The following is a 22,066-nucleotide window of genomic DNA, read 5'->3' on the forward strand; positions in this document are numbered from 1 at the left end:
TTTTAAGAGCAACCAATACTTTCCTTGTGCCCAGTAACATCCTGCTGTATGATTCTTGTAACAAAGTTGTCACATTTTTTGGAGTCCAGGAAGTTCTTCCCAGTTTTTCATGCACTTCTCCCAGGTTGTATTATGTAGAAAATGTGCACATTCTCAACTACCACAAATTGGCATTTCTACTTAGATCTTGTATTTCTTGGGTATGCGCATTTGTGCGAAGTCTTCGAGTTTCATGAAAGAAACTTGCATTAGCAGACTCACACCTAATTGGATCAAGTCCTATGTCTCCAACCATAGCTCCTGTAGAATGTAATCTCTTTGTGAGTTTCTTTTGTGGTCTATATATAATTGTTTAATATGTTTAATATGCATATTGTAACTATGTATATATTTAACTTTATAAACTTGTCTATTAAATGTCCTTTATGATCTCTCATGTTTTGTAATGTTCTATCCTATGTACTGTGCTGCAAAACCCTTGTGTCACCATACCATAAAAATGACAGTTAATAATAACAATAACAGAAAGAATAAGGATTGTGGGATCATCTGTTACATATTTTCCTATTGATTAATTACCCGAAACTTACCGACTGTTATCACAAGGAAGAATGCCATATACATCTAAGATGTCTTCTGTCAAAGTGCCTGTCTAGGTAAATATAAAAAGAAATTTTGTTTCACTAAAGTTGATACTCCATTGTATGTATTATAGTGTAGTGTAGAATTTTACCATATGCCCACTATTACTATTCATATTGTGAGAGTTTGCATCCTAAAGTGATAGCTTGGCTATTTAAGTGAATTGTGAGTTTGAAACAGCAGCAGGCGAGTTAGAATACAGAAAAAGGTGAGTTTTATAATACAGGAACACAAATATTGGAAATACCATTAACATCTGATACAATGTTTGGGCTAGTGCAGTGCAATGGATGTTGGGGGTCATTCCGAGTTGATCGCTAGCTGCCTTTGTTCGCAGCGCAGCGATCAGGCTAAAAAACGGCAGTTCTTCACATGCGTGTGCAGCGCAATGCGCACGCGCGACATACGGGCACAACGAACGATGTAGTTTTAGACAGGGTCTAGCGATGCATTTCAGTCGCACTGCTTGCCGCAGAGTGATTGACATGAAGTGGGCATTTCTGGGTAGCAACTGACCGTTTTCAGGGAGTATGCGTAAAAACGCAGGCATGCCAGGAAAAATGCAGGCGTGGCTGGGCGAACGCTGGGCGGGTTTGTGACGTCAAATCTGTAACTGAATAGTCTGAAGTGATTGCAAGCGCTGAGTAGGTCTTGAGCTACAGTATTCTGAAACTACACAAACATTTTTTGCAGGCGCTCTGCGATACAACCGTTCGCACTTCTGCTAAGCTAAAATACACTCCCAGTGGGCGGCGTCATAACGTTTTCACAGCTGCTAAAACTAGCTAGCGAGCGATCAACTCAAAATGACCCCCGTAATGCATTTGTTTTGCAAGATGCATTGTGGAGACTTAGCTGCTGTCCAATCTGTGAGCAATATTCTCTGCTGAAGGAGGAGATAGCTAAACTGCATGCTGAGATTTCTAGGATGTCTGTGTCCTTGAGGCCTCCACTGCTTCAGAGAACCACCAGATGACATTCTGCCTCGACTACTGTGGGCTCTCCAAGGCAGAGATTTCCAGAGGGACACAGATACCTCCCACTGCAAAACTCATATGCTGCTCTTGCAAGGCTGGAAGATACAACTAATAGAGGCAGAGCAGAACAGGAGGATATGGGGACTTCTACTACTGTAACTATAGGAATAGGAAAATTGCATCTCCAAAAAGAACTGCACTACTATTGGAAGATTCCATTATTAGATGAATAAATCTGGGAAATGCAAATGAAGTAGAGAAACAAGTGAGGTGCTTACCTGGAACCACAGCTCCAAGGGAGAAAGAGTGCATGCTAAGAACTGTGAAGGCAGCAAGAAAAGATGGTGAGGTGGATGTCATTGTCCACCTAAGGACAAATGGCCTGGCTAATGCTTAACTCATGGCCATAAAAGCATAATAAATGAATTTAGGAAGTTAGGGACTGCTCTGAAGCAGGCGGCAAACACTAACTTTTTAGGAAGCATTTGCCAGTACACAGGGGGGGGAGACAAACTTCAATGTTTGGCTAAGGACATGGGCCCTCATTCCGAGTTGTTTGCAATTTGGTTTACATGCAAGCAGCGTTCGCACAGCAGCGAGCACATCGCAAGAATGCAAACAAACGCCCACCACACACTACTGCAAACGACCACACACCAATGCACAAAGTAGGTGTGTATTATGTAGCATCGCATGCTAGCGATCCGTTCGCATGACTGCCATACATACCCCGTCACATATGTGCAATGCCTTCGCAGGAGTACACATGCTTATGTTATTTTGCAAATATTCGCACAGTACTTGTTTTTTTTCACCTACATACTTTATTGTATCCCTTTCTCAATTAAGAAACCAATTAGGGTAATGATTTGTAATGTGATTGGACAATTAAGTCTTCAAAGACTTCAAGATGAAGAGTTTGTCAGCCTAATTGCACAATAACAATCCTAATTTTTTTTTTAAGAAGTTACCAAGTGTTTGTGACTCTATTTTTTCAATACCACATAATTTAAATGTGTGTAATCCTTCACTGACATAATGTACATTACACTTTTTTTAATTTTTACTTGTGTAGTGTGTGTTAAAATGGGGTTTGTGAAATTATTAAACAATCAGCTCCTAACTATCAGGTCACACTCTTTGAATTTGAAGTGTCGTTTCTTAGTTCATTAAGAAGCCATTTGTAACTCTTTAATGTACCCATTTTCAACTTTAAAAACATCTGTACCTATGTTTTTATTTTAAAACACAACACAAAACACCATTTGTGATCAAATAATTATTTTTATTTTTTATTTTTTTAGTGATTAGAATGTGATATTTTTAGCAATTACACAAAAACATTAAAAAAATTCTGGAACCAAATAATCTCCTGCAGGAGGTCCCTAAAATGGCCCTCCATTCGTTCTAGGCATAGGCCAATCAAGATATTGGGATCTCCAACTGCATCATCTGTAATGAATGTAAACAATACTACATTAGTTACTCACATTACACGTTATAGAAGCAAGGCACAAAACATAGTGATGAGCGGGTTCGGCTCCTCGGAAACCGAACCCCCCGAACTTCACCCATTTTACACGGGTCCGAGTCATACTCGGATTCTCCCGTATGGCTCGGTTAATCTGAGCGTGCCCGAACGTCATCATCCCGCTGTCGGATTCTCACGAGATTCGGATTCTATATAAGCAGCCGCGCGTCGCCGTCATTTTCACTCGTGCATTGGAAATGTTAGGGAGAGGACGTGGCTGGCGTCCTCTCCGTTTATTAATAATATTTGTGCTACTGCAGTGCTTATTGCTTAATTGTGGGGACTGGGGAACAGCTGTATTATAAAGGAGGAGTACAGTGCAGAGTTTTGCTGACCAGTGACCACCAGTATACGTTGTCTGCCTGAAAAACACTCCATATCTGTGCTCAGTGTGCTGCATATATCTGTGCTCACACTGCTTAATTGTGGGGACTGGGGAACAGCTGTATTATATAGGAGGAGTACAGTGCAGAGTTTTGCTGACCAGTGACCACCAGTATACGTTGTCTGCCTGAAAAACACTCCATATCTGTGCTCAGTGTGCTGCATATATCTGTGCTCACACTGCTTAATTGTGGGGACTGGGGAGCAGCTGTATTATATAGGAGGAGTACAGTGCAGAGTTTTGCTGACCAGTGACCACCAGTATACGTTGTCTGCCTGAAAAACACTCAATATCTGTGCTCAGTGTGCTACATATATCTGTGCTCACACTGCTTTTTTGTGGGCACTGGGGACCACCAGTATATTATTTAGGAGGAGTACAGTGCAGAGTTTTGCTGACAGTGACCACCAGTATATATAGCAGTACGGTACGGAAGGCCACTGCTCTACCTACCTCTGTGTCGTCAAGTATACTATCCATCCATACCTGTGGTGCATTTCAATTGTGCGCAGTATATATAGTAGTAGGCCATTGCTATTGATACTGGCATATAATTCCACACATTAAAAAATGGAGAACAAAAATGTGGAGGTTAAAATAGGGAAAGATCAAGATCCACTTCCACCTCGTGCTGAAGCTGCTGCCACTAGTCATGGCCGAGACGATGAAATGCCATCAACGTCGTCTGCCAAGGCCGATGCCCAATGTCATAGTAGAGAGCATGTAAAATCCAAAAAACAAAAGTTCAGTAAAATGACCCAAAAATCAAAATTGAAAGCGTCTGATGAGAAGCGTAAACTTGCCAATATGCCATTTACGACACGGAGTGGCAAGGAACGGCTGAGGCCCTGGCCTATGTTCATGGCTAGTGGTTCAGCTTCACATGAGGATGGAAGCACTCATCCTCTCGCTAGAAAAATGAAAAGACTTAAGCTGGCAAAAGCACAGCAAAGAACTGTGCGTTCTTCTAAATCACAAATCCCCAAGGAGAGTCCAATTGTGTCGGTTGTGATGCCTGACCTTCCCAACACTGGACGGGAAGAGCTTGCACCTTCCACCATTTGCACGCCCCCTGCAAGTGCTGGAAGGAGCACCCGCAGTCCTGTTCCTGATAGTCAAATTGAAGATGTTACTGTTGAAGTACACCAGGATGAGGATATGGGTGTTGCTGGCGCTGGGGAGGAAATTGACAAGGAGGATTCTGATGGTGAGGTGGTTTGTTTAAGTCAGGCACCCGGGGACACACCTGTTGTCCGTGGGACGAATATAACCATTGACATGCCTGGTCAAAATACAAAAAAAAATCACCTCTTCGGTGTGGAATTATTTCAACACAAATGCGGACAACAGGTGTCAAGCCGTGTGTTGCCTTTGTCAAGCTGTAATAAGTAGGGGTAAGGACGTTAACCACCTTGGAACATCCTCCCTTATACGTCACCTGGACCGCATTCATCAGAAGTCAGTGACAAGTTCAAAAACTTTGGATGATAGCGGAAGCAGTCCACTGACCACTAAATCCCTTCCTCTTGTAACCAAGTTCATGCAAACCACACCACCAACTCCCTCAGTATCAATTTCCACCTTACACAGGAAAGCCAATAGTCCTGCAGGCCATGTCACTGGCAAGTCTGACGAGTCCCCTCCTGCCTGGGCTTCCTCCGATGCATCCTTGAGTGTAATGCCTACTGCTGCTGGCACTACTGTTGTTGCTGCTGGGAGTCGATCGGCATCCCAGAGGGGAAGTCGGAAGACCACTTGTACTACTTCCAGTAAGCAATTGACTGTCCAACAGTCCTTTGCGAGGAAGATGAAATATCACAGCAGTCATCCTGCTGCAAAGCGGATAACTCAGGTCTTGTCAGCCTGGGTGGTGAGAAACGTGGTTCCGGTATCCACCGTTAATTCAGAGGCAACTAGAGACTTGATTGAGGTACTGTGTCCCCGGTACCAAATACCATCTAGGTTCCATTTCTCTAGGCAGGCGATACCGAAAATGTACACAGACCTCAGAAAAAGAGTCACCAGTGTCCTAAAAAATGCAGTTGTACCCAATGTCCACTTAACCATGGACATGTGGACAAGTGGAGCAGGGCAGACTCAGGACTATATGACTGTGACAGCCCACTGGGTAGATGTATTGCCTCCCGCAGCAAGAACAGCAGCGGCGGCACCAGTAGCAGCATCTCGCAAACACCAACTCGTTCCTAGGCAGGCTACGCTTTGTATCACCGCTTTCCATAAGAGGCACACAGCTGACAACCTCTTACGGAACTGAGGAACATCATCGCAGAATGGCTTTTCCCCAATTGGACTCTCCTGGGGATTTGTGACATCGGACAACGCCACCAATATTGTGCGTGCATTACATCTGGGCAAATTCCAGCACGTCCCATGTTTTGCACATACATTGAATTTGGTGGTGCAGAATTATTTAAAAAAACGACAGGGGCGTGCAAGAGATGCTGTCGGTGGCCCGAAGAATTGCGGGCCACTTTCGGCATTCAGCCACCGCGTGCCGAAGACTGGAGCACCAGCAAACAGTCCTGAACCTGCCCTGCCATCATTTGAAGCAAGAGGTTGTAACGAGGTGGAATTCAACCCTCTATATGCTTCAGAGGATGGAGGAGCAGCAAAAGGCCATTCAAGCCTATACATCTGCCCACGATATAGGCAAAGGAGGGGGAATGCACCTGACTCAAGCGCAGTGGAGAATGATTTCAACGTTGTGCAAGGTTCTGCAACCCTTTGAACTTGCCACACGTGAAGTCAGTTCAGACACTGCCAGCCTGAGTCAGGTCATTCCCCTCGTCAGGCTTTTGCAGAAGAAGCTGGAGACATTGAAGGAGGAGCTAAAACAGAGCGATTCCGCTAGGCATGTGGGACTTGTGGATGAAGCCCTTAATTCGCTTAACCAGGATTCACGGGTGGTCAATCTGTTGAAATCAGAGCACTACATTTTGGCCACCGTGCTCGATCCTAGATTTAAAACCTACGTTGTATCTCTCTTTCCGGCAGACACAAGTCTGCAGAGGTTCAAAGACCTGCTGGTGAGAAAATTGTCAAGTCAAGCGGAACGTGACCCGTCAACAGCTCCTCCTTCACATTCTCCCGCAACTTGGGGTGCGAAGAAAAGGCTAAGAATTCCGAGCCCACCCGCTGGCGGTGATGCAGGGCAGTCTGGAGCGAGTGCTGACATCTGGTCCGGACTGAAGGACCTGCCAACGATTACTGACATGTCGTCTACTGTCACTGCATATGATTCTCTCACCATTGAAAGAATGGTGGAGGATTATATGAGTGACCGCATCCAAGTAGGCACGTCAAACAGTCCGTACGTATACTGGCAGGAAAAAGAGGCAATTTGGAGGCCCTTGCACAAACTGGCTTTATTTTACCTAAGTTACCCCCCCAGTGTGTGCTCCGAAAGAGTGTTTAGTGCAGCCGCTCACCTTGTCAGCAATCGGCGTACGAGGTTACTTCCAGGAAATGTGGAGAAGATGATGTTCATCAAAATGAATTATAATCAATTCCTCCGTGGAGACATTCACCAGCAATTGCCTCCAGAAAGTACACAGGGACCTGAGATGGTGGATTCCAGTGGGGACGAATTAATAATCTGTGAGGAGGGGGATGTACACAGTGAAAGGGGTGAGGAATCGGAGGATGATGATGAGGTGGACATCTTGCCTCTGTAGAGCCAGTTTGTGCAAGGAGAGATTGATTGCTTCTTTTTTGGTGGGGGCCCAAACCAACCAGTCATTTCAGTCACAGTCGTGTGGCAGACCCTGTCGCTGAAATGATGGGTTCGTTAAAGTGTGCATGTCCTGTTTATACAATATAAGGGTGGGTGGGAGGGCCCAAGGACAATTCCATCTTGCACCTCTTTTTTTCTTTCATTTTTCTTTGCATCATGTGCTGTTTGGGGACAATTTTTTTGAAGTGCCATCCTGCCTGACACTGCAGTGCCACTCCTAGATGGGCCAGGTGTTTGTGTCGGCCACTTGTGTCGCTTAGCTTAGTCACACAGCGACCTTGGTGCGCCTCTTTTTTTTCTTTGCATCATGTGCTGTTTGGGGACAATTTTTTTGAAGTGCCATCCTGCCTGACACTGCAGTGCCACTCCTAGATGGGCCAGGTGTTTGTGTCGGCTACTTGTGTCACTTAGCTTAGTCACACAGCGACCTTGGTGCGCCTCTTTTTTTCTTTGCATCATGTGCTGTTTGGGGACAATTTTTTTGAAGTGCCATCCTGCCTGACACTACAGTGCCACTCCTAGATGGGCCAGATGTTTGTGTCGGCCACTTGTGTCGCTTAGCTTAGCCATCCAGCGACCTCGGTGCAAATTTTAGGACTAAAAATAATATTGTGAGGTGTGAGGTGTTCAGAATAGACTGAAAGGTTAATAATACTATGGGATCAAAATGACCCCCAAATTCTTTGATTTAAGCTGTTTTTGAGGGTTTTTTGTAAAAAAACACCCGAATCCAAAAAACACCTGAATCCGACAAAAATTTTCATGGAGGTTTTGCCAAAACGCGTCCGAATCCAAAACACGGCCGCGGAACCGAATCCAAAACCAAAACACAAAACCCGAAAAATTTCCGGTGCACATCACTAACAAAACACACTTTAACCGTTCACTAGCTAGATCAGGGATATAGAACCTTTGCTTCTCCAGCTGTTCCGGAACTATACATACCAGCACGGCCTGCAATGTTTACCAAAAATAGCCATGCTAAAACGGGTGCAGGCCCTGCTGGTATGTGTACTTTATCCACATCTGGAGTGGCCTTGGCTCACCATTTAGTGTGTAGGCCCAGCCTCATCAGACTGCGACTGTACATCTGTAGGTGAACTACATATCCCAGCATGTCCTGACTCATTGCTATCATGCCTTAATACATAAGCTGAGGCAGGGCCTGTTGGTATGTGTTTCAGATTAGCATTTGCAGGGTTACATTTGGAGAACACATGTACCTGTATAAAAATTAAAACTAGCTTACAAAAACATTTCTGTGTTACAAATGACTTACTCTCCCCCAACGGATGAGCTGCACCCTCCACTTCCTCAGGGGCCTCAGCTTCCCACTCAGACATGTCACTTTTTTTTGTGTTTTTTTTGCATTTCTATTATTGACAAATGTAAAATTGCACACACACACACTGGAATGTACTGTGCCACAGGAGTACATAGGAGTTGTGTGGCAGACCACTGTGCATTGCCCTACCACCTAGCCCTATAGGTTTCAGGATCCTGCTTGTCCACTTTCATTATCCCTAATACATATGTTAAGTCACACTATGCAGGACTATTACCATTTTAATGGTACGCAGAGGCAGAACTCTGGGAGGCAACGGAGTCATCTGCCGCCGGGCTCCTGCTCTGAAGGGGGCACCTCTCCTCCCATTCTGTGACACCATTGAAGTAAGTTAATTGATGGCTGCCGCTACCTTTTCACTATATGAAGTTACTTCTCTGATAATTACACATAACTTCATATAGTTACAATTCTCATGATTCCTGTACTGGAGCAGATAGCTCCATCAGTAAAGTGTCTGCTGTCAGTGGGTTCTAATCCTGGGTATGACTGCTAAGAAATGTGTGATTTAAAATAAAAGACAATTAAATGTATATATATATATATATATATATATATATACAGTATATAAAAAATAAATAATTCAGAACACTCCATGCACAGACACACACATACATATATGCACACATACATACATATATTTATCTAAATATAAGGGGGGGGGGCTACTGGTATGAACTTGCCTCCGGGCGACTGTGACGAACTTACGCCACTGATGGTACGCATTGTGATGATCCTGCTTCCTGTAATTCCTGTATGTATTAATGAAGGCAGACACTCCATGCACTGTAAACGTCTCTGTCAAACCAAAGTGCTGTCTGTCTACTGCCTGTGTGGTGACTGGCCACACCCTTACACATGATCCCCTAACCACTCTGTTCCCCAGTGTGTCCTGCAAGGCCTACCCCCACACAGTCTCTAAGCATACAGTATAAGTGTTATGTGTAATGGTGTTTGCAACTATTTTTACTTATTTAAATGCTAAAATGCACACTCACACAAACAAAGATGTTATTGCTTATTACTCACGTTGGCAGATTTGCTGGCGCAGCTGCCCCAGCAATTCAGGCTGACGGCAGCGGAGGTCTGACCACCTCCGCTCCAATTGTACAATGGTCCGCTTTGTGCGGACCCTCACCCGCAGGACTCTTCTGCAAGTTCAGAATGTAGGGCCCTGTGCAGCAGTCCATTATAGCAGTGTGGAGCCACAGCTCCCTCATACTGAATGCTGCAGCTCGCATGGTACCAATGGCGTTTTATCCAGAGGGGCTAATATTTATACTGTGTGCTAAATGTTGATTGGCCCAAAGGTGATGGAGTCATCGGTATTGATAAACTTTATTAATATCACTACATTAACAGTGATATGGTTTACCTTGCATACGCATAAGCCATTGTTAGCAGCTGTCACTGCTAAAAATCTCACATCTACACACACACTGATATATATATATATATATATATATATATATATATATTAGTGATGTGCACCGGACATTTTTCGGGCTTTGTGTTTTGGTTTTGGATTCGGTTCCGCGGCCGTGTTTTGGATTCGGACGCGTTTTGGCAAAACCTCCCTGAAAATTTTTTGTCCGATTCGGGTGTGTTTTTAATTCGGGTGTTTTTCTACAAAAACCCCTCAAAAACAGCTTAAATCATAGAATTTGGGGGTCATTTTGATCCCATAGTATTATTAACCTCAATAACCATAATTTCCACTCATTTTCAGTCTATTCTGAACACCTCACACCTCACAATATTATTTTTAGTCCTAAAATTTGCACCGAGGTCGCTGGATGACTAAGCTAAGCGACCCAAGTGGCCGACACAAACACCTGGCCCATCTAGGAGTGGCACTGCAGTGTCAGACAGGATGGCACTTCAAAAAAAATAGTCCCCAAACAGCACATGATGCAAAGAAAAAAAGAGGCGCAATGAGGTAGCTGTGTGACTAAGCTAAGCGACCCAAGTGGCCGACACAAACACCTGGCCCATCTAGGATTGGCACTGCAGTGTCAGACAGGATGGCACTTCAAAAAAATAGTCCCCAAACAGCACATGATGCAAAGAAAAAAAGAGGCCCAATGAGGTAGCTGTGTGACTAAGCTAAGCTACCCAAGTGGCCGACACAAACACCTGGACCATCTAGGAGTGGCAGTGCAGTGTCAGACAGGATGGCACTTCAAAAAAATAGTCCCCAAACAGCACATGATGCAAAGAAAAAAAAAAGGTGCACCAAGGTCGCTGGATGGCTAAGCTAAGCGACACAAGTGGCCGACACAAACACCTGGCCCATCTAGGAGTGGCACTGCAGTGTCAGGCAGGATGGCACTTCAAAAAAATAGTCCCCAAACAGCACATGATGCAAAGAAAAATGAAAGAAAAAAGAGGTGCAAGATGGAATAGTCCTTGGGCCCTCCCACCCACCCGGGCCCTCCCACCCACCCTTATGTTGTATAAACAGGACATGCACACTTTAACAAACCCATCATTTCAGTGAAAGGGTCTGCATCACAACTGTGACTGAAATGACTGGTTGGTTTGGGCCCCCACCATAAATGAAGCAATCAATCTCTCCTTGCACAAACTGGCTCTACAGAGGCAAGATGTCCACCTCCTCCTCATCGTCCGATTCCTCACCCCTTTCACTGTGTACATCCCCCTCCTCACAGATTATTAATTCGTCCCCACTGGAATCCACCATCTCAGGTCCCTGTGTACTTTCTGGAGGCAATTGCTGGTGAATGTCTCCACGGAGGAATTGATTATAATTCATTTTGATGAACATCATCTTCTCCACATTTTCTGGAAGTAACCTTGTACGCCGATTGCTGACAAGGTGAGCGGCTGCACTAAACACTCTTTCGGAGTACACACTGGAGGGTAGGAAACTTAGGTAAAACAAGGGCCTCCAAATTGCCTCTTTTTCCTGCCAGTATACGTACGGACTGTCTGACGTGCCTACTTGGATGCGGTCACTCATATAATCCTCCACCATTCTTTCAATGGTGAGAGAATCATATGCAGTGACAGTAGATGACATGTCAGTAATAGTTGGCAGGTCCTTCAGTCCGGACCAGATGTCAGCACTCGCTCCAGACTGCCCTGCATCACCGCCAGCGGGTGGGCTCGGAATTCTTAGCCTTTTCTTCGCACCCCAAGTTGCGGGAGAATGTGAAGGAGGAGCTGTTGACGGGTCACGTTCCGCTTGACTTGACAATTTTCTCACCAGCAGGTCTTTGAACCTCTGCAGACTTGTGTCTGCCGGAAAGAGAGATACAACGTAGGTTTTAAATCTAGGATCGAGCACGGTGGCCAAAATGTAGTGCTCTGATTTCAACAGATTGACCACCCGTGAATCCTGGTTAAGCGAATTAAGGGCTCCATCCACAAGTCCCACATGCCTAGCGGAATCGCTCTGTTTTAGCTCCTCCTTCAATGTCTCCAGCTTCTTCTGCAAAAGCCTGACGAGGGGAATGACCTGACTCAGGCTGGCAGTGTCTGAACTGACTTCACGTGTGGCAAGTTCAAAGGGTTGCAGAACCTTGCACAACGTTGAAATCATTCTCCACTGTGGTTGAGTCAGGTGCATTCCCCCTCCTTTGCCTATATCGTAGGCAGATGTATAGGCTTGAATGGCCTTTTGCTGCTCCTCCATCCTCTGAAGCATATAGAGGGTTGAATTCCACCTCGTTACCACCTCTTGCTTCAGATGATGGCAGGGCAGGTTCAGGACTGTTTGCTGGTGCTCCAGTCTTCGGCACGCGGTGGCTGAATGCCGAAAGTGGCCCGCAATTCTATGGGCCACCGACAGCATCTCTTGCACGCCCCTGTCGTTTTTTAAATAATTCTGCACCACCAAATTCAATGTATGTGCAAAACATGGGACGTGCTGGAATTTGCACAGATATAATGCACGCACAATATTGCTGGCGTTGTCCAATGTCACAAATCCCCAGGAGAGTCAATTTGGGGTAAGCCATTCTGCGATGATGTTCCTCAGTTTCCGTAAGAGGTTGTCAGCTGTGTGCCTCTTCTGGAAAGCGGTGATACAAAGCGTAGCCTGCCTAGGAACGAGTTGGCGTTTGCAAGATGCTGCTACTGGTGCCGCTGCTGCTGTTCTTGCTGCGGGAGGCAATACATCTACCCAGTGGGCTGTCACAGTCATATAGCCCTGAGTCTGCCCTGCCCCACTTGTCCACATGTCCATGGTTAAGTGGACATTGGGTACAACTGCATTTTTTAGGACACTGGTGACTCTTTTTATGAGGTCTGTGTACATTTTCGGTATCGCCTGCCTAGAGAAATGGAACCTAGATGGTATTTGGTACCGGGGACACAGTACCTCAATCAAGTCTCTAGTTGCCTGTGAATTAACGGTGGATAATGGAAACACGATTCTCACCACCCAGGCTGCCAAGGCCTGAGTTATCCGCTTTGCAGCAGGATGACTGCTGTAATATTTCATCTTCCTCGCAAAGGACTGTTGGACAGTCAATTGCTTACTGGAAGTAGTACAAGTGGTCTTCCGACTTCCCCTCTGGGATGATGATCGACTCCCAGCAGCAACAACAGCAGAGCCAGGAGCAGTAGGCGTTACACTTAAGGATCCATCGGAGGAATCCCAGTCAGGAGAGGACTCGTCAGACTTTCCAGTGACATGGCCTGCAGGACTATTGGCGTTCCTGTCTAAGGAGGAAATTGACAGTGAGGGAGTTGGTGGTGTGGTTTGAAGGAGCTTGGTTACAAAAGGAAGGGATTTAGTGGTCAGTGGACTGCTTCCTCTGTCATCCAAAGTTTTTGAACTTGTCACTGACTTCTGATGAATGCGTTGCAAGTGACGTATAAGGGAGGATGTTCCGAAGTGGTTAACGTCCTTACCCCTACTTATTACAGCTTGACAAAGGCAACACACGGCTTGACACCTGTTGTCCGCATTTGTGTTAAAATAATTCCACACCGAAGAGGTGATTTTTTTTGTAATTTGACCAGGCATGTCAATGGCCATATTCGTCCCATGGACAACAGGTGTCTCCCCGGGTGCCTGACTAAAACAAACCAACTCACCATCAGAATCCTCCTTGTCAATTTCCTCCTCAGCGCCAGCAACACCCATATCCTCATCCTGGTGTACTTCAACAGTGACATCTTCAATTTGACTATCAGGAACTGGACTGCGGGTGCTCCTTCCAGCACTTGCAGGGGGCGTGCAAATGGTGGAAGGCGCCACCTCTACCCATCCAGTGTTGGGAAGGTCAGGCATCGCAGCCGACACAATTGACTCTCCTTGGGGATTTGTGATTTAGAAGAACGCACAGTTCTTTGCTGTGCTTTTGCCAGCTTAAGTCTTTTCATTTTTCTAGTGAGAGGATGAGTGCTTCCATCCTCATGTGAAGCTGAACCACTAGCCATGAACATAGGCCAGGGCCTCAGCCGTTCCTTGCCACTCCGTGTCGTAAATGGCATATTGGCAAGTTTACGCTTCTCCTCAGACGCTTTTAATTTTGATTTTTGGGTCATTTTACTGAACTTTTGTGTTTTGGATTTCACATGCTCTCTACTATGACATTGGGCATCGGCCTTGGCAGACGACGTTGATGGCATTTCATCGTCTCGGCCATGACTAGTGGCAGCAGCTTCAGCACGAGGTGAAAGTGGATCTTGATCTTTCCCTATTTTACCCTCCACATTTTTGTTCTCCATTTTTTAATGTGTGGAATTATATGCCAGTATCAATAGCAATGGCCTACTACTGTATATACTGCGCACAACTGAAATGCACCACAGGTATGGATGGATAGTATACTTGACGACACAGAGGTAGGTAGAGCAGTGTCCTACTGTACCGTACTTCTATATATTATATACTGGTGGTCAGCAAACTGTGCAAAACTGAAAAGCACCACAGGTATGGATGGATAGTATACTTGACGACACAGAGGTAGGTAGAGCAGTGGCCTACTGTACCGTACTGCTATATATTATATACTGGTGGTCAGCAAACTGTGCAAAACTGAAATGCAGCACAGGTATGGATGGATAGTATACTTGACGACACAGGGGTAGGTAGAGCAGTGTCCTACTGTACCGTACTGCTATATATTATATACTGGTGGTCAGCAAACTGTGCAAAACTGAAATGCACCACAGGTATGTATGGATAGTATACTTGACGACACAGAGGTAGGTAGAGCAGTGGCCTACTGTACCGTACTGCTATATATTATATACTGGTGGTCAGCAAACTGTGCAAAACTGAAATGCACCACAGGTATGGATGGATAGTATACTTGACGACACAGAGGTAGGTAGAGCAGTGGCCTACTGTACCGTACTGCTATATATTATATACTGGTGGTCAGCAAACTGTGCAAAACTGAAATGCACCACAGGTATGGATGGATAGTATACTTGACGACACAGAGGTAGGTAGAGCAGTGGCCTACTGTACCGTACTGCTATATATTATATACTGGTGGTCAGCAAACTGTGCAAAACTGAAATGCACCACAGGTATGGATGGATAGTATACTTGACGACACAGAGGTAGGTAGAGCAGTGGCCTTCTGTACCGTACTCCTATATATTATATACTGGTGGTCAGCAAAATTATGCACTGTACTCCTACTATATACGACAATGCAGCACAGATATGGAGCGTTTTTCAGGCAGAGAACGTATAATACTGGTGGTCACTGGTCAGCAAAACTCTGCACTGTACTCCTCCTATATAATACTGCTGGTCCCCAGTCCCCACAATAAAGCAGTGTGAGCACAGATATATGCAGCACACTGAGCACAGATATGGAGCGCTTTTCAGGCAGAGAACGTATAATACTGGTGGTCACTGGTCAGCAAAACTCTGCACTGTACTCCTCCTATATAATACTACTGGTCCCCAGTCCCCACAATAAAGCAGTGTGAGCACAGATATATGCAGCACACTGAGCACAGATATGGAGCGTTTTTCAGGCAGAGAACATATAATACTGGTGGTCACTGGTCAGCAAAACTCTGCACTGTACTCCTCCTATATAATACTGCTGGTCCCCAGTCCCCACAATAAAGCAGTGTGAGCACAGATATATGCAGCACACTGAGCACAGATATGGAGCATTTTTCAGGCAGAGAACGTATAATACTGGTGGTCACTGGTCAGCAAAACTCTGCACTGTACTCCTCCTATAATACTGCTGGTCCCCAGAATAAAGATATTTGCAGCCCCCTGAAAGTTCTGAAACAAAGTGAGAGGACGCCAGCCACGTCCTCTCACTATCATTTCCAATGCACGAGTGAAAAATGGCGGCGACGCGCGGCTCCTTATATAGAATCCGAATCTCGCGAGAATCCGACAGCGGGATGATGATGTTCGGGCGCGCTCGGGTTAACCGAGCAATACTGGAGTATCCGAGTATGCCTCGGACCCGTGTAAAATGGGTGAAGTTCGGGGGGGGTTCGGATTCCGAGGAACCGAACCCGCTCATCACTAATATATATATATATATATATATATATATATCTCGAGAGAGAGAGAGAAAAATAAATCATCCATTTGGAGTCATGAATCAGCTAATCAATCCCAGAGTATAGTATTAGTGTGGTCAGATGGATAGGTTGATTTATATAAAACAAAAAGGGCAACAAATAAGGCTAGCATGAGAAATGTGATTATAAAAAAAAAAAAACACAAAAAAAACCATCTGTATGTTAACATCAGAAAATATTTCTTGGTGAGCAATCCTAAAAAAAACAGTACTTAAAAATATACTGTATGTGGTAAACACGCAACAATACTGTTGTTCAATGGCCATTTACAGACATATCAAGTTCCCAGTAAGTTATGATACTACTCAAAACACATACACATCACCCATTAAGAATCACCATGTTTTCAAAATGTCTGGCAGGAAAGATTTTGTAATTTTAGTCCTCTAAGCTAGTCACATATGTTAAACCTCACAACATTTAAGACAATAGTAGCAGAATGAATTGTATAATGTGTTCATAGCATAAGCATACCTTAAATACTGCCGCACTATTCTTGCCCTAACAGATGGCCACGCTGGGCCTCCGTGCCCCGCATCATTGTCCGCCCAACCCCTGGCTCCTCATCCTCTCTGGGCAATTTCTCAGTTTGAGGAAGCTCCACACAACTCCTCACAGCAATATCAGGCAGGATTGCACACAGGACCACAATTTTACTTACCATTTCTGGCGACTGCATGAGGTCGCCACCAGTGCGGTGGAGCACACGGAAGCTTCCTTTCAGGATGCCAATGGTGCACTCCACCAGCTGCCTAGTGGCTGTAAGCGCGGAATTAAATGCGGCTTGTGGCCCTGGCCTGGGTATGCTGTAAGGAGTCATGAGAAAGTGGGGTGCAAGGATATCCACGAACTCCTGTAAAAACACAATACAATCATAAGTATAAAATTTCACCAACATCACATTAAAAAAACTTTAACACATTTTGCAAATCCAACTCACCCAATAGCCTTGACCTTCCATCATTCTCAATCTTTGCCTTATCCCTGATTGTTGAATGATGTGGTCATCTTGGGCACTGCCGGGGTACTTTGCATTCAGGGTCAGGATCTGGAGTAATGGGCCACAAACAACCATCACATTCAGAGAGTGGAACATTTTCCTGTTCCTATAGATTTCCTCATTATGTTTTGGCACCACAAGTGGAACATGTGTCCCATCCACAAACCCAATAATGTATGGGAAGCGACTACCCCCTTCCTGGAATTGCCGCTTCAACACAGCTAGGGCCCCAACATCCAATGGCATTGATATGAACTGCTTCACTCTTTTGAAGAAAGCAGCTATGATGTGCCTAAGTACTTTCGAAAATGCCCCCTGCGAGATTCCTACCAGCACCTCAATGACATGCTGGTAGGAACCCATGGCACAGAAACGTAACACAGCAAGGAATTGTGTCAATGCTGGTATTGATGTAGGATACCGAATTGATGTATCTAGATCACTCTCTATTATTGAGAGAGTTTCTAGGATGACATGAGGGGGCAGCCTGTATCACTGCAACACCTCATCATCTGGCATACCAAAAAAGGGTGACACGGGTACGGAAAATACTAGGCCTTGCACACCTCTGTTGCCTTTGAGGATGAGGGGCAGGTTGGGGTTGGATTGTTTCAGAGGCTAGATATGTGGCCACCAGCATCTTGAAAAGGTTAAAATTTACAATCAATACAACATCCAATGTGTTAAAACAATTACAACATCAAAATCAGTACTTCATCTTAAAATAAACTTACTTCAGTCTCATAATCCATCTCTAAATTTACTACACCAGGAGACAACAAAAAAAGAAAAATGAGGTAAAAAATTACACAGAAACAAACATGCTTACAAATATCAATCAAAATACACTACAAACATACACTTAGCATGCATATACTTACCAAACAAACAGAAATCACACAGATATATACTTACATGGATACTTAAAACACAAAACTAACAACAAACACCCCACCACCCCTAACACACCACACTCCATGCACATACTTACCAGCAGATAGAAGAAAATGCAGTAAAAAAGTCAAAAGAAAATGCCCCACTTGGCTCACAAAAAAATGAACTATGCACCCTACAAAAGAACAATAATTGATTTCCAAAATAAGAGGCATATTCTCAGAATCGGACACCCCACCACCCATAAAACACCAAACTCCATGCACATACTTACCAGCAGATAGAAAAAAATGCAGAAAATAAACCAACAGAAAATGCCTCACTTGGCTGTCCAAACAAACTAATAATATGCACCCTACAAAAGAACAAGAATTGATTTACAAACTAATAAGCATACTCCCAGAATAGGACACCCCAACACCCATAACACACCAAACTCCATGTATATACTTACCAGCAGATAGGAGAAAAACAAAAAAATCCAACAAAATTATAAGGCTCACTTGGCCCAAAAAAAAAATACACAAAATGATCCCTAGAGAATAAAAAATTGGATGTAAAACATATAAGAGCCACACTCTAACTACAATACACTCCACCCAAAACACACCAACCAACATGCAGATACTCACCAACAGATATATATATATATATATATATATATACACACACACACACACACTTGCTGTAATTATAATAAAGTACAACATATTACAAATATAATGAACGACAACACCACAACAAATGTTGAACAATACATTTTGCTATAAACAATATAAAAACTACATGTAACATAATTAATGTTGGAAAACTAGCTAGAAAATATATTAAATTCTAAAAAAGTATACCAAATGCAAATATTAGCATCTAAACCATGGAAGTAGGAGTTTGCAGAAAACATACATAAAGATAACTTACCTAGCACACCGCTCCAACACAAAATGTTCAAATCTTCTCTTCTATCTCTCTCTCTGTCTGTCTCTCTGTCTGGCTCTCCTCTCCTGCATACTCCCACAAACACAGGTCGCATGGAGGCAGATTAAATAGTGTATGCAATTATAGTACGTCAAACAATTGTATATGCATCACCTGTGTAATTTCCCGCAAAAAAAACATACGCAGGTATAAAAATACAAAACACACTCTGACGCACATGCCATCACCAACATGGGTTCTGATCCAGAGTGCAACAGAATGGATGCAGAGATACTACAACTCCAGAGGCAGATGAAAGATTTCAGCCAGGAGCAGAAGGCTTACACAGCAGCCTCTCCAAAAAAGAGCTGCCAGTGCAGAGGATGAAGGAGCCAGTACTCAACCACCCCCTTCTACTGGGCCACAAACAGAAGAAGAGTCTGGTGTGAGGGCCCTGCCTGAGGAAAATGTGGCCCAAAGTGAGGGAGATTCTGTGCTGAATACCCAAACCCAGCAAAGCACACCACTACATGAAGTGGAAGGTGGTGAGAATTTGCAGACTGATGCATCACAGGCAACAGCCAAAAAGGGAAAGAGGCAGCCCCCATTTACAAGGAGGGAGTTGGGTATTTTGGTTCCAAAAGCCATGGATAAAATCCATTTTAGTAACAAAAACATGGATGCTGCCGCAAAAGACTGCATCTAGAGCGAAATTACAGACCAGATAAATGTAGTTGGCCCAATTGTCCGCACACCATTGGAAGTCCGAAGACGGTAAGTACATACTGAGCCACAATGATAATCACTATAGTATGCATTAAATAAGATTTTAGCTTAAAAAAAAGTGAGGTTGCCTATAGCAACCAAAACCATGACATGTGTCCCTAAACTATGCTACACATTAACTTACTATGCTTTTCTTTTCCTTTACTCAAATCCAAAAAACACATATGTAGTTGGGCCGACTTCAAGTCCTGCCTGAAGCAGAAAAGGGCTGTGAACTGGAATGCTTAGAGGGCAACAGGGGGAAGCCCAGCCCCTGAGACTGTGAGAGTATACAGATCTAGAGGAGCGAGCAATGGTCTGTGTGACCTATGAGGAGGTGGCAGGTGTGTCACAAATGGACACAGACATGCCTGAGATGTTATGGCCACATGACTTGCCAGGTAAGTTCCCTAACATATATTGGCAAGTGTTTTCATTTACATGTTTGTAATTGATACTATTTTTTTTTTCTTTTGATCCGCATATTACGAATTTGCCCATAACACAGCACAGGAGGGGCATCTCAGTGAGTCACAGGAGGGGCATCTCACAGAGGCTGAGGTGGGGGGAGGTAGTGACACCTCAAGTGTGGGGCAGGATATACCACCAAGCCCAGCCACACACTGGACCCCCCAACCAACCCTCTCTCCCAGGGATTCTGGGTGAAATCGCCCAACATGGAGTTTTTAAGAGCAAATTTTATGAAGTGATGACCCGGGATGTACGCGAGATGTCCTTTCGGCTCGCTGATCTGAGCACCTGTGTACGGCAAGGTATGGCCGAACTCACCTCCTCGGTCCAACAATTAAACAACACAGTTGGACAAGGACTACAGGCCATCGCTAACCTTGTTGCCCACAGTGTCAGGGAGCCTCCAACATCTGGACCATCCCCAACCCCTTCCCAGGAACAAGATCCTATTGGGCAGGGCCCTTGAAGGTCAGTTCGCAGACCAACCAGTGACCATCCACTTCAGGCGGGACTTAAAAAGAAAAATAAGTAATTTCTCTCCAGATGCAGACACATTACCCAGCACCCATGTTTCTTCTGTTCCAAAATGGATTTTATATGGCTTGTGTACACTGGGAAAAAATAATTTTTTCCATCACAAAGTAGACATGTGGGACATTGCAAATACACATGTATTTGCTATCAATAATCATGTGTGCTGCTTGTCAGTGTATCCTAATTTGATATGGGTTCACATTGTAACATTTCATGTGACTAAAAATGTACATACCATCTGTGAGAGTGCTTGTGCTACAATTGCAGTTGTAACCCTAATTATGGGCTATAAATATAAGGTTATTACTTCTTGCTTTGTGCCTCCACCCAAACTTTTATTCTAGATAGATATACTATCTAGACAGCTAAGGGATAAGTTTAGGAAAACCCTTGCTACATATATACTGTTCTTCACAGATTACTTGAATATTTACCTTACCTCTTAATTTATAATACTAGTTTACCCTGAAGATAAATAATAGTACATTCTCTTTAGACTTATCTTAGTATTTTTACTAAGTTCACCATATTGGTTAAGAATACATACAGTAGGCATATAATAATAACATTACTAGAATACCCTATCTTAATATTACAATATACTCTAACAACAATCTTACTCCTTACTCCCCCAAAAGTCCCCTTAGTCTCTTGGCCTTTATACGATTGGTGCAGATAGATACTAAGCTGTATACGGTTGGGTATATATATGCATATATATGGAGCTTATTTCTCTGGATATTCAGCCCTATACTTCCGTAAAATATCCTGAATATGTCTCTTTGAAAAACTATTTGATAAAGTCCACTATAGCTGGCAGATCTCCTCCGGTTACTTCAATGAACTTGGTTACAACTTATACTTATATCATCCAGTTCTGTGCTACAATATTAAAGTTGTATTTAATATTTAAACGTTGTATCCTCTCACTATGTGCTTTGTTCTCTGCTGGATCTGGACTAATCCCAATAGGTGTCACTGCTTCCCCACAGTACTTATCTTTAGTAGAAGTTACTGTATCCTTTGAACATTAACTGTAGTATAATCCTGAACTGCAGAAATTCTAGCTCTGATATTTTAAAACTGGTAATCCTTTGTTTTTTTTTCATTTATACAGGGTATTCTCATGTATCTCAGTCTCTAGCTTCTGGATCCTCTTTGGGTAAGTATGGTTTAATTAAAGTTTTGCTATCCTTATAAGTATATTAATGCATCCATTAAACCTTTAGTTAATGTAGATCTGTTTAACTAGCTAGCTTATAGTTCATGCTAGTTATAACTCATAGTTCTGCAACTGTGTATTAATAT

General features: G+C 43.8%; 1 protein-coding gene across 1 annotated transcript in view; it reads right to left on the reverse strand.

Annotated features, from left to right (window-relative positions):
- The window catches only part of LOC134909506 (probable cation-transporting ATPase 13A4), a 369,987-nt gene that overhangs the window by 219,652 nt on the left and 128,269 nt on the right, over positions 1-22,066 (reverse strand). The window contains exon 13 of the mRNA XM_063916443.1: positions 591-652. Within this exon, the coding sequence (XP_063772513.1) occupies positions 591-652 (62 nt within the window). The remainder of the gene's footprint in view (positions 1-590; positions 653-22,066) is intronic.

The sequence above is a fragment of the Pseudophryne corroboree genome, chromosome 4 (assembly GCF_028390025.1).
Source record: "Pseudophryne corroboree isolate aPseCor3 chromosome 4, aPseCor3.hap2, whole genome shotgun sequence".
Taxonomy (NCBI): domain Eukaryota; kingdom Metazoa; phylum Chordata; class Amphibia; order Anura; family Myobatrachidae; genus Pseudophryne; species Pseudophryne corroboree.